This window comes from Crocodylus porosus, unplaced genomic scaffold (genome assembly GCF_001723895.1).
Source record: "Crocodylus porosus isolate Cpor-Errol unplaced genomic scaffold, CroPor_comp1, whole genome shotgun sequence".
Taxonomy (NCBI): domain Eukaryota; kingdom Metazoa; phylum Chordata; order Crocodylia; family Crocodylidae; genus Crocodylus; species Crocodylus porosus.
Genome location: NW_017728931.1, coordinates 60,144,610 through 60,157,166, shown reverse-complemented (window position 1 = coordinate 60,157,166; position 12,557 = coordinate 60,144,610). Strand labels below are relative to the sequence as shown.

Here is a 12,557-nt window from a genome sequence, read left to right as displayed (position 1 = left end):
AAATTGGCCAGCCCTGGATTAAGGAAGAAAACCAGTCACCACCACAGCCAAAGAGTTTAATTAAGCCTGACAGGTGGTAGCTTCTCACCTAAGCCAAGGGTTGGTTGCAACTGATGGTGGCTCCCAGTGGCAGCAGTTATGCTATCACCATTTTACCATTCTATGAATGTATTATTTGCTGGTATAGCTAAGTTGGCTGGAGGTATGAATGATCAGTCCCCTGTTTCCCTGGCGATGATAGCTTTACCATGAAAGCCCCTTGTCTGATTGCAACTAGGTTTACAGAGGAGGGCTTCTGCCTGCAGAACTTCTGTCACTTGGGAGTGCATGTACCAAAATTCAGAAAAAAAAACAACTCTAAGCAGACAGCAGGCCATCATCACTAGGGGCTCTGGCACCATAGAGCTAGCAGGAAAGCTCTGACAAGAAACATCAAGGTTCATCAGAGCCTAGTGGCCCATTAACTTAGTTTGATTGAGGCACACCAGTGTCTGTAACCAATGGTATACAAAAGACTAATGTGGCTAGTATCACATCTGACCCCTTCTGACTACAGCCTCAACAAATTAATGGGGATGGCCTCTGGCATGAACATAAAGCAAGGTCAATCACCTCTGGAAATATAGTAAAAAGTCTTAACTGCTCTGACCTATGGCACGGCGGCAGCAGCAGCTTCATACCATAATCAAACCTTTAAGCCTTCCCTACCAGTTTTAAGAATTTCACGTGGAAAACATTTCTTTTGACAGAATATTTAAGTCTAGCAATCCTCTCTGTTGGAAAGAAACTCAATCGCCTTCGTTTCACTTGTACTGCTCATATAACCCTCATTAAAATGGCTAAGACATTCAAATGGATTTTAATACACAGAGCCCCTTTTTCTGTTTACAAAAACAAATTCTGCTTGGATTTAGAAAAATTCATACCTTAGGTTCAAACATTAAAAGATGATTCAGCCTCTGGGTTGTGATGGAAACAATTATGTTGTTTGCTAGTCTTGTAGCATGTCTGACCAGAAAAGTTTAGCTATTAGTATTGCTGCTTTCTTATCAATTGGCAAACTTTTTAAGCAGGATGCTTATCAGATTTCAAATGGACACTTCTGGCACCAGCTTCCATACAAAACCTGTTTCACATGAGCCCTCACAAGAGTTCTGCTCTGCAGTGTTGGCAAGAATTAATCACTCATTTGAATGTTTGAGGAAGTTAGTGAAAACGCCATCACATAAAAGCCAGAAATTTATTTAGAACAAATACTGACACATGCATATTTTTCTCTGGCAAGCCAGCCAGCTGAAACTTGGATCCCTTCCATTCCTTCCTAAGTGCTTACACCTTTTGAACACTTGTAGGTACTTACCCATTTTCTAGAGGTATTTGGCAAAACTATGAATGTTTAGTTATTTCAGTCTTCCCTCATAAATCAATCCCTTCAAGCTCCTAATCATTTGTTATTCTCAAGGTCCCCTCCAGTGTTGGATTTCTCTTCGCTGTATATTGTATAAAGCAGAAGTTGAATAATGTGGGAATCAGACTCTGTAGCTCTCATGAAGATGAAGACTTGCAAATAAGACAGCTGCAGCAAACAGCTACAGGGAGCCACCAGGTGCTTCGAGTGATTGCTGTGAATTTTCTTTCAAAGGGCACTGCTTCACCAATTAGTTGTGGGACTGTTGATGAGTTCCAGCTGAGTAGAAAAGTAAGACCCTTTGAAGTAAAAAGCTGAAGCAAACACATGCATAACTCATCCTTTATTTTGCAACCTGCTTCTTTGGCAGAAGATTGCCTATCATCCAGGTATGAATGATCCAGGTTGGACTACACCATAAAATACAGCATAAGCTAGGGGCCATTGATTAAAAAGGGGATTACCCATTTCACATTGCTTGCAGTGGGATGTGGTCCAAGATGGTCCCATATGTTCTTAAGGCCAGTGTGGTAGCTCAGGTTCTAGCTCTGATGACCAATGCTGCTTCACTTCACCACTTGTAACTTTTCTTAAGTTACCTCCATGTGTTACCTTGGTTATATGGAAACAAAGGCCCCTTTCCTGAGCCCCTGACTCCCTCCAAACTTGGTACAAGCACCTCCTCTGGGCTCTTTTAAAAAATGTTTGGACGCTTCTCTTGCTGGGATCCTTTGACCCTAGCTGACTTCCTGCCCCTGGGGCAGGGGGCTGGATTCAATGATCTTCCAAGGTCCCTTCCAGCCCTAATGTGTATGAAATCACTTTCCCTTTACAAAACGAAGTCATTGTGAAATAAAACCAAATGCCCACAATACTTCAGAAGCATACTCCTTCCTCAGAGTACTCTTAAACCTCAAAGCCTAAACAAGTTCAAATTACCTGAGACCAAAGTTTAGACGTGAGAAACAGACTCAATGGTTGCAATGATCAACCTTTAACCTATGCATCATGATGCGCTAAAATCTGATGCCTGACTGTCTTAAACTCGATGCTTAGTAGCCACGTTGCCAGCAATCTCTGGCAAGAATAAAGCAATTATATTTACTCTTCACCCAGAAACGCCAATCCCTTCTCATGGTTTTCATTATCTTATTAGGTCAGATATATATGTTATCAAAAATTTGCATGGGATTAGAACTCTACTCTCTGGAACAAAATATAGAGAGCCATTGTACTTCCCCACTCCCTTTTCTACCTCAGTTACAATTGCCCACTTGGCATGATCATACCAAGAAACTTTCTACCACTCAAGCTTGTGGAGGTATTTTTAGCTGAAAATAACACACATACCTGTGGCAGGTGAGGCAAGACGCACGTAAGAATGTGGGTGGGGGAAGACCTTTGGTTTTCTAATTTTAGGATTACGATAGTTCATCATTCCAGCCAAGGGGAAGGGCTAATTGCCCCTCTCTCTTCAAAAACACTGGGTACTTTTTTACTAGGAGTGGTTTCTCCTTTGGAATGTGAAGCTTCCTTCTCTCTTCTTGCAGTTCTTTCTGAAACTTACATGGAGCAGATTTTAAATCCCTCAGAGTTCAAATATGACAATTCTCCCTTTGCTATGGACAGGAGTGTGATGAACTGAAAAGTCCAACCCCTATCAGAAGAAAGAATCTATTTCATCCCCACCTTCTCCAAGCTACATTTAAGGTCTCATCCAAAAGAAGCCCCAGATCTCCTTCAGTATGATAATACCCCTTAATGCTGTGCTACACTACCATTACACACTGATTCAGGCAAAAAGTTTAACATCAAGTCAGATCACCACCACTCCCAACTATAACAGGGTTTTCCTTGGAGGGACTCCAATAATGTACTGACCAACAGGCATAACTCTACTCAGCTTGTAAATCTTGATGAGATCACATCCCAAGATGAACCCCACACTGTTTCATTTTTTTGTGAAACATGTTGGCATAGCAATTGTCAGCCAGTAAGATGCCCCTTACTCCTCCAAGTATCGTGTTCCAGCATAGATACCAGGTTTTTCTACTGTTTTATTTTCACTTAATCCCATTATAATTTATGCTTATCACTGGTGTTTGCTTCTTCTACTCAAAGCAGGAGCATCATTTGTTAGTAGTGTAGGACTGAATTGCTCACTATGCTCAGTTTATGCTTGTGGCAAGCTGTTAGGGAGCCACTAAAGGAAGGGGACAGTGTGGATGTTAAGGATGGTGTTCACAACTGGAGGGGCAGAATGGATGCAGGGTCATACAGCTTCCATCTACAAGCACTACCCCTTTTCTGCCCCACCTCTTTACACCCATCTGGAATCTCCAGTTGGGAAGAACTGCTTTAAGTGGCTGAAAACAGGTGGCTCTAGTACAAATGGTAATCACACATCCTATGAGATTACAATGCTACCTTATGTCTTGGAAAAACCTTTTGTTGTACTATAAATAGCCACAGGATGCAGGTGTTTCCATAAACTTCTTTCACTGCTGTCAATACTTGAATAGACACATCTTACATATATCTTCCCTAACAAGTCCAACACTTTGCACATGTTGTGTCCCAGATTTAAAAACATGGTTCTAACATGTGCTTTGGTGTTTTTCATATATACCCCATCTATAAAGTGAGGCTTAGTTACTGTGAGTCTAACTGTATTGGTCTCAGGGAAAAATAAGCAGTTTAAAGATTCAAAAAGGCAAAAAAAGTTTATCTCAGTAGTGACAGCACATCTGAGAGCTTGGAGACCTGGGTTCAAGTGCTGTGCCAGACTACCTGTGACTTTGGCAAGTCACACCCATCATAAATATTATGATTACTGTAGCAGTTCAGTGTCCATCTAATATTAGCATCCATCTAACATACTCAAAATGAGTAAAATCTTAAGAGCACCTGGAGGTCTCTAAGAAAAAATATAAACCTCTTTCCAGTTGCATAAACCTCCTTTCTACTGCAGCATTTCTCAAGATCTGAAACTTATACTAGCCTCAAAGACAATAACATTTCTGTGGGGAAGAGAGAATCTGGTAGACCAGAGCCAGTTGAAACTGCTTAGAGGTCTAGTTTCAACAAGTGGTGGAGGATACTAGTTAGCAGGCAAATTGTTGCGGAGACAGTCAAAGATTAGTGATAAGTAGTATGGAAGAGAGCAGGCACCTTATATTACAGACAGAAATGCCATCTCGTTATGGACACTGGATCTGGTTTAAAAAAAAAAAAAAGAACATAAGTGTTTCCTGTATTAGAAAATGCAGTTTTACTCCAAACACTTTATGGAATAATGTGCCAACTGATAAAATATTCAACAAGTTAAAAAATTCTGATAATATATAAAACAATTAAAAAGTCACTGTATTATGCTTTGACATTATTGGAAAACATTTTGCTGGCCCTGGCTCAGAAAGCATCTAGAAATTTCATTCCCTAGAAAAATGTTATTTTTATTCCAGTTTGCAATTACTGTTTTTTGAAAGTCAGAATTTCCTATGAAACTGAAGCTCCAAGGGTCTTACCATTTTTAATTACACAGGTTTATTATTTAATTGCTCACAGAAGTAGCACCCCCAACTTCTTAAGAGAGTTAGTGACTACAGTTGTTATTTGCTCATATTAGTACAAATCTGGTCTGTTCTTCCACTTTCAGAGAAATTCTCCTGTACTCCCTTAAGTTTAATACTAAAATTAAGAGGAAAAATAGCATCAGAGGGCCTTTTACAGCTACTTCAGGACACAGGCCATTGCTACTTAATTATGTAAACTGTGCCCCCTTGTGTTGGCTTTCAGATATTACTATACAAAGGAGAAAGGTTTATGACGACTTAAAATAAAGCTCGAGTTGACAACATAGGATCTGTGGAGCCACTGGACTCAGTCTACAGCGCTTTGTCTGTGCCTGTGCCCATACTGGGGCTGAGCATTGAGGAACCGTGCTGGGGACCAGTCAGCTGGAATTTGCCAGGGGCTGGGAAGCTGGAATCTGTGTCTGCCCTCCTGCCACTTCTCCCCACCTTTCTTCCCCCTCCCCAAGTCTGTGTTATTATGTACAGCTTCCAGCCAAAGTGGAGCTGTTTTAGGGCTGGACAGGCGAATGATGGCAGCAATAAAGAAGCAACTTCCAGCTTCTCAGCCCCAGCACAGCTCCTTTGTGGCTGGAAGCTGTGGTTACACTGCAGCTGGAGAATGGGGGGTTGGGAGCAGTGCACTAGGGTGCCTAAAACATCACAGCCACAGAAGGCACTGTGATGGCTCAAATTAAATATGTACATGTATAGGTGCACTGTAGGAAATCTGACATAAAAGGAAGGAAACTTTATAGAACAGATGGCTTTGGAAGCTAGCAGAAGTAGCAAAGCAAGATAACAAAACAAACCCAGAGAATTTATTTTTTTTATACAACCAAAATGTATTTGCAATTTTTCTCTCGAGCAAGAACCTTTCCGTCAAAGATCAGCATCCTCTATCGCAATGCCTTATCCATGCCTAGGAGACTAAGGGGTCTTCCCCCTCATTGTTTCTATAAAAAGTTCTGAGAGAAGAGGTGCTCCCAAGTATCTGGATGGTGAGTGACAAGAGGCTTTCCCCACCTTGCTAGTCTTTTCTTACAGGCCTGTATTTCTTATTCAACCCTATGTAAAGAGACAGCTATTTCCAGAACCATATGGACAGCTCAGCTGCAGAAATAGACAGGGAATCAACATCACCAAAATGTTTACACTTTGAAGAGAAGCTGATTCCAGAGTACTACCAAGATATAGGTTCAGCCTGCAACTGATGAAAGTGCTGGTGAAGTAAGTGATACAGATGTCTTTCCAGATGAACTACCAGTCAAAGATGGGCAATTCCAGAGCTTTTTAGTTTGCTAGGGATACAGGTTACTACACTGACTTCCCACAACCCAGGCAGCCTCAGAGAAGGTGGTAAAAAACAGTTAAGTGTCCAGCTAATGCAATTTCCTTTTCTTCTTTTTCCCACCAGCCACTTTGTTCCTGACCCCAGTGGCTTCCTCTGTGTCGTCGTTGTCATTGACCTCATCTCGGGATCGTTTCTTTTTCTCTCCTTGCTCCCTCAGTTCCTGCACAAAAACCAAGGAAAAGCAGCTGCTATGAACAATTCTTATTCAGAGAGAAAGAAATCAGAGCACTGGAGACTGGTAGGGAATAAAAATGACATGTACCATACGAGCAAATCTCTGGGCTTCAGCCACACGTTCTGTCAGCATCATGACCTCCTCCTCTTGCGTGGGGAATGCTGGCAGCTTCTTGCCAATCAGGTGCTCAATGCGCTGGAACAGCTCAACATCATACCTGGAAAAATGAAAGCCAAACCAGATCAGTCTTCCTGAAAATGCTTTGGTTCTTTCCTTCTCCAAAACTATGAGAACCCCTAGCACACCATACCAAACTCCACTTCTCTTCAGTGTGGGAAGAGCACTTGATATTCAGGTAGGATGGAGATAGGCGTGGCCTGCTCTGGAATACAATGGAAAAAGGAGACAGGCACAGGTTACTTACTGTGTGACGAAGGTGATGGATTTGCCAGATCGCCCAGCTCGAGCTGTCCTCCCCACACGGTGAATGTAATCCTGAGAACAAATATCTCAGTCAGCAATAAGATGTGTTCTGACAATTACAGGATAGAAAACAGTCTCTGAAAGTGCAGCCCATATCATCATCTCTCTGGGACATTAAAGAAACCATAAATGATGGGACAAATATGGCCAGCATATATATACGCCTCATGGAGAAATGTAAGTAGTGGCCCTACAAACTGAGAGGATACTGGCTGATGGAAGGAATCTTTGGCTTTAACCTCTCTATGGGTGCGTCCATGGTGCCCTTTTGGAAGTACTAAAGCACAGTGAAGTAACTGCCCGTACTGCACTGCGAGCATAGTGCACTGTTAGTTTTTGCTGCTACTCTGCCATAGCAGCATGCTAAAGTGGAGGAGCATGCCCTTACAGTGAAGTAGCTGCCGGTCACATATAGACTACATTGCTATAGCAACATGCTGCAGTGACATAGCATGTTGCTATGGCGACAGGGTGATGTGCAGGCATGCCTTGAGTGGTGACATTATGGCAAGAACAGTCCCTCTTTGTATTCCTTCCTGACAGTCAAAAAAAATCAACTCATGATACAATAAGGTTAAGTTATAAAGTAGGCTAGGCAGAATTCAATTTTTATTGGTAAATGTCTATAAATGCTGATTTCACCTTGTGCTCACAGACCAATAAAATCAAAAAAAAAATCCATCTTTAATAATCGGAAAGAGAGGGGAAGAACAGAAGGGAGTCGTAGACCAGAACAGAGAGGGCCATCTCCTTAAAGAGGAAAATGGCCTAATGACTCAATTAAATTAGCTGCCTGTTCATAGGTATGGAGAATGGGGCTGGAGGGTGAAAAGAGACTACAAGCCTCTACCCAAAGCCAGAGGAGGGGGAGAAGAGTATTCAAGCCCTGGAGGAAGGTGTAGGAAGCAGAAGTGAGGAGTTCCTGATGCCCAAACGGAACATCTCAGCTGCAGAAAACCAGGGAGAGACTGTAAGAAGTGGTGAAGCAGGCGACTGGTGAGACTGGTACATGGATAGAAAGACTCTGACTAGAAAGAATAAAAGTTTTGGTGTTTTCTTGGCCTTTTCATTGTTTTTTTTATTCGCTATCCTGGGGCAAAAATCTATATATTTTTAATTTAATTTTTAAAATTGATAAAAAATAAAAACAAATGCTTAAAAATAACATCAATATTATCTGTCAAAAGTATTAAAAAATAAAAATAGAATTCTGCCGAGCCTAGTTATAAGATACCTGAATGCAGTTATGGGGATAGTGGAATAGTCTAAGGGAACTGCAAGTTTTTTTAAAATTGTTCATTATCAAGAAGAACATGTGAGAACATACTGTGGGGAACAGCATCTAACTAGAAGGGCGAGCTCTAGGGCAAAGAGGATGAACGGGTTCAGTAGCTTTTATATATATATACTGGATGCTTGTTGGTTACATAGTGCAAGAACATTTCCAGCTGCTAAGGCAGCTTAAATTTACTGACAACTTTCCCATGCAATTCTGGTAGTGCAGTAAGCTCTGATGAGAGGCAGAACTAGGTAACTGCAGTGCAGCACCTTACGAGTGTGGTTATGCTACAGCCTGTATAGGAGATAACCCATACAGCTGCTCAAAATAGCTCTGCACGCACTTTTATTGAACTGGAAGTAGGACAACCATCTTAATGCAGCATTGCTGCTACACTAATTAACTCTTCATTTTAGTATAAATCCGTAAGCAGTGCAATTCTTTGAGCAGAATCTAAGGCAACTATGCCGCTTTTGGTTTGGGAGAAACTACATGGAGATGTACAGTGGGTCAGCATGATGTTTCTTGCTGCTATGAGAACATTTGGGAGGGGAGGATGGAGTGGGGGGTTAAAGTACAACTGGTCTATGACATACGGGATGCATCTACGTGTGTATTAATGTGCCTTTTCTAATGTGCATGAAATGGAGTACCTCCAATGTGAGGTACTAAATTAAAGTGCATTAGGCTGTACTATGCACAATAGTGCATTTGTATGCTTTTTTAGTGACGCTTAATGCATAGTATACTGTTTTACTGCGCATTAATTTAATGTCATAGTTTTTTACACGATGCTGTATGGCACAGTAAAATAGCCCAAGGCAAATTAAAGCACACACGTAGATGTGCCCACTCAATTGCAAAATACTTAACAAGATGCTGTTACAATGTGGTTCACAGTCATAGGATTGTAGGAAAGGAAGCCTGGAAGGGACCTCATAAAGTCATCTAGTCTAGTCCCCTACTTCCCGACTAAACCATCCCAGCCAAGTGTTTGTCCAACAAATTTGAAAATTTCTAAGCATGGAGAACCACAACTTGTTTAGGTAGCCCGTTCCAATGCCTGAGGAGCCTCAGTCGGAAAGTTCCTCCTAATTTCCAACCTGGATATCCCCTGCTGCAGCTTGAGGCCATTGCTCCTAGTCCCATCCCCTGTGGCCACAGAGAAAAGGATAATCTCCATCCTCTCTATAATTACCCTTCAGGTATTTGAAAACTATTAGTAAATCCCACCCTCCATGCCTCTGTTCTCCAGACTAAAGGTCTTTTCTCCCGAGTCCACATTCTGAAGGTCTAGTAAAAAACTTAAGACTAGATGGGGGAGCAGATCTATTCTCCCAATTTACTTTTGGTCTTTTTCATAGCATGAGGACAGTTTTAGAAAAAGAACTGTGCTCTATTTGTTTGCAATGTGATTACTACACAAAGAACATGACGGGAAAGAATGTGGAATATTGTTTACAGAATACTAGGTCCTGAACTTTGTGCTAGCTTTAAACAGGACATTACAATACAGAAATAATTTTCAACAATTTATCTTTAATAGTCAGTTTCTTTCTTGCTGATAAAATACTCTTTTTTTTAAAATTTGGGAGATGCAGTGAGGCTTTCTGAGACTAATTTTTGGAAGTAATTACATTAAAATTCCAAAGCTGATATTCTTTTAACCCGATTCAAAATGACACTTGAATCGGTCTCCTTTGTTTTGCTTCCACATAGATGTAATTAACATTAAAAAAAAAAAAAAAAGAAGACAGAGAACAGAATTCCTGCTTATCAGACGCTTCCTCTCCAGTTCAGACCAACATCCCCAAGCCCCCCCACAAAGGAAAAGATCAAGTAAAATGGTCAGAAAGGAAGCAGTACAGCTTGAAATCAGGACAAGTATGAACTAGAGCTCAAGTCACCAAAATAGGAAAAGGAAGAAAAGGAGAATTTTTTTTTTCCCCATTCTTTGTAGCAAACTCCAAGGCTGCATCTTATGACTCTCTTTATAGGATTCTCACCTTTGAGTGAGTGGGAATGTCAAAGTTTATCACCACGTCCACATGTGGGATATCCAAACCTCTGCTTGCAACATCTGTAGCTAGCAGAATGGAACGTGTCTTTGCCTTGAATTTGTTCAGGGACCCTAGTCGTTTATTCTGGAGGAGCAGAAAAATGATGATTAAAGCAAATAAACCAATCCTGGAATGAACAAACAAAAGAGAGCGAGCCTGACAGTGTCCTGCTGTTGTTACATACTGGTAATTTCCCATCCTTCTATACACAGTACAAGTTACTCCAAATAAAATGTTAAATTGGAATTTAGCATCACTCTCAGTAAATAAACCTTGAAGAGCCAATCCTGCACACTTTTTATGGTCCCAAAAAGAGTTGGCCATGGCATGGCATATTGCCTCTTCCTATATATCCATTCTCTAAGAGGTGATGCATACCTGACTCATTTGTCCATGGAGGGGGATGGCAGTGAACCCCAAGTTACGAAGCACGAGAGCAGTCCTCTGGGTGTTATTGCAGGTACTGCAGAATATCATAAAGGAATTTCCAGCCAGTTCATTCAGAATATAAACCAAGTAACTGTCCTGTGGAGGATCAAGAAAAGAGATGACAAACACTAAAGCAGTATGGTGCTACATCAGTGGTCTCCAACCTTTTTAAGGAGATCACCTTTGCATTTAAAAGCAACCACAGATCTACAGTGTGCTGCCACCCCTCACCGAACAGGTAAGTCTGTGGGGAGGGAAGAGGTGGAGGTGGGCAGATAGAGGCAGAGGGAGAAAAAATTATTTGGGGGCACACCTCCCCAGCAGGTAAGTCCCACCTGGCTGGGGCCCCACTCAGCTTACCCCGCTCCTGCCTCTGCAGTACTGTCCCTCACCGTGGGGGCCTCAATCTAGCCCCTGCTCCTTCCTTTTCCAACAGACTGACTGGCTGGGTTGGGGCATGCACGTGGGAACTCAGTCCTCCATCCCAGCCTCGGATTGACTCCAAGAGGCTCCAAGATCTACGAGTGGATCGAGATCCACTGGTTGGTGAACGCTGGCCTATATCAACTGCAGTAAGCATTCAGCCTAGCAGCAGTTCCCATTAACCAGACAGCTCTGATGCTATTTTCAAACGTGTAAACTTGAAAGCAATCCTTTGATAAGAAGCCCTCGGGAGGAATGTAAAGAAGAGTAGATCACTGGCAATCCCTCCCAGTCAAGGTGATTGTCTTTCATGATAGTCTTATCCGTGGGTCTGAAGGATGGCTGACCAGGCTGATCCAGGATTGACAGACTCTATTGCAGCTTGTGCACATGTTTCCATGTGAGGCGGGTGGCTCTGGGTTTTTGACTCAGTCCACAGCATGTGGTTTCTGTCGCTCCTGTTCTTCCATCTCCTATTGTTGCCATAAGGTTTCAAAGTCGTGTGATCAGGCACTCAGGAGCTAGGAGCAGCGGGGAGAGGAAGGACACAGGCACGCATGTCTTACACACACGTATGCCCCCTTACCTGACCCGGAGTGGAGGCGAGAGCAGCAGAAGCAAACAGAGCAGCAGCGGGGGCAGCAGCAGCTGATCCCCCTAAGGTAAGCGGGGCAGAGGGACCGACGCAGCTGAGCCGGATCCAGAGGGGAAGCCCCCCGGATCCCTCTTAGCTGAGCCGGTTGGGAGCCGCGCTCCCGAGCCGTGCAAACAGAGCGCGCCAGCGTTTGTGCCGGCGGGGGAGCAGGAGGGGCCCAGAGGCTGACTCTTAGCATGGGCCAAAGGACCCGATCTCAGCTAGAAACTCAGTGACTCCTACGATGGTGTCGACACGGAGTGCTACGAGGGCCCCTGCCCGGGGGGGCGCGGCCTTCCCGGGGCTTGTCTGAGGCCTCCACCCAGACTGACCCCACGGGGGGACTGGCGTCCCCCAACCCCCTGGCCTGCGGGAGCTGCCCAGCAAGGCCTGGGGGGGGGCAGGGACTGGAGACCCCCACACCTGTCCTGCAGGCGCCTGCCTTAGGGCCCTGGAGGAGCGGGTGAGGGAGCTCCAGGAAGAGGTTAGCAGGCTGAGGGGAATCCGAGAGGCAGAGGAGGAAATCGACAGCTATTTTCTTTCCCTGCAGGTTTGTACGACGAAGAAGGATGCACCTCAAGATGAGCCCTCCACTGCTAAGTGGCAGATGGTCACCTCCCATGCCAGGGCTGCTCGAGACACGGCAGCACCAGTTCCTCCAGTCCGGCTGGAGAACAGGTACGAAGCCCTGGCAGCCCTGGAGGAGGAGGAGGATGGAGAGGACGAAACCGGGAAGGAGG

At 43.5% G+C, this 12,557-nt stretch overlaps 1 protein-coding gene across 1 annotated transcript in view; it reads right to left on the bottom strand.

Annotated features, from left to right (window-relative positions):
• Nucleotides 1-4,996: 4,996 nt before the first annotated feature.
• Nucleotides 4,997-12,557, bottom strand: part of DDX47 (DEAD-box helicase 47) — an 18,197-nt gene continuing 10,636 nt past the window's right edge. The window contains exons 8-12 of the mRNA XM_019545193.1: nucleotides 10,710-10,856; nucleotides 10,278-10,415; nucleotides 6,934-7,004; nucleotides 6,597-6,726; nucleotides 4,997-6,494 (exon numbers count right to left, since the gene is read on the bottom strand). Coding sequence (XP_019400738.1) covers nucleotides 6,363-6,494; nucleotides 6,597-6,726; nucleotides 6,934-7,004; nucleotides 10,278-10,415; nucleotides 10,710-10,856 — 618 coding nt within the window. The 3' untranslated portion in view covers nucleotides 4,997-6,362. The remainder of the gene's footprint in view (nucleotides 6,495-6,596; nucleotides 6,727-6,933; nucleotides 7,005-10,277; nucleotides 10,416-10,709; nucleotides 10,857-12,557) is intronic.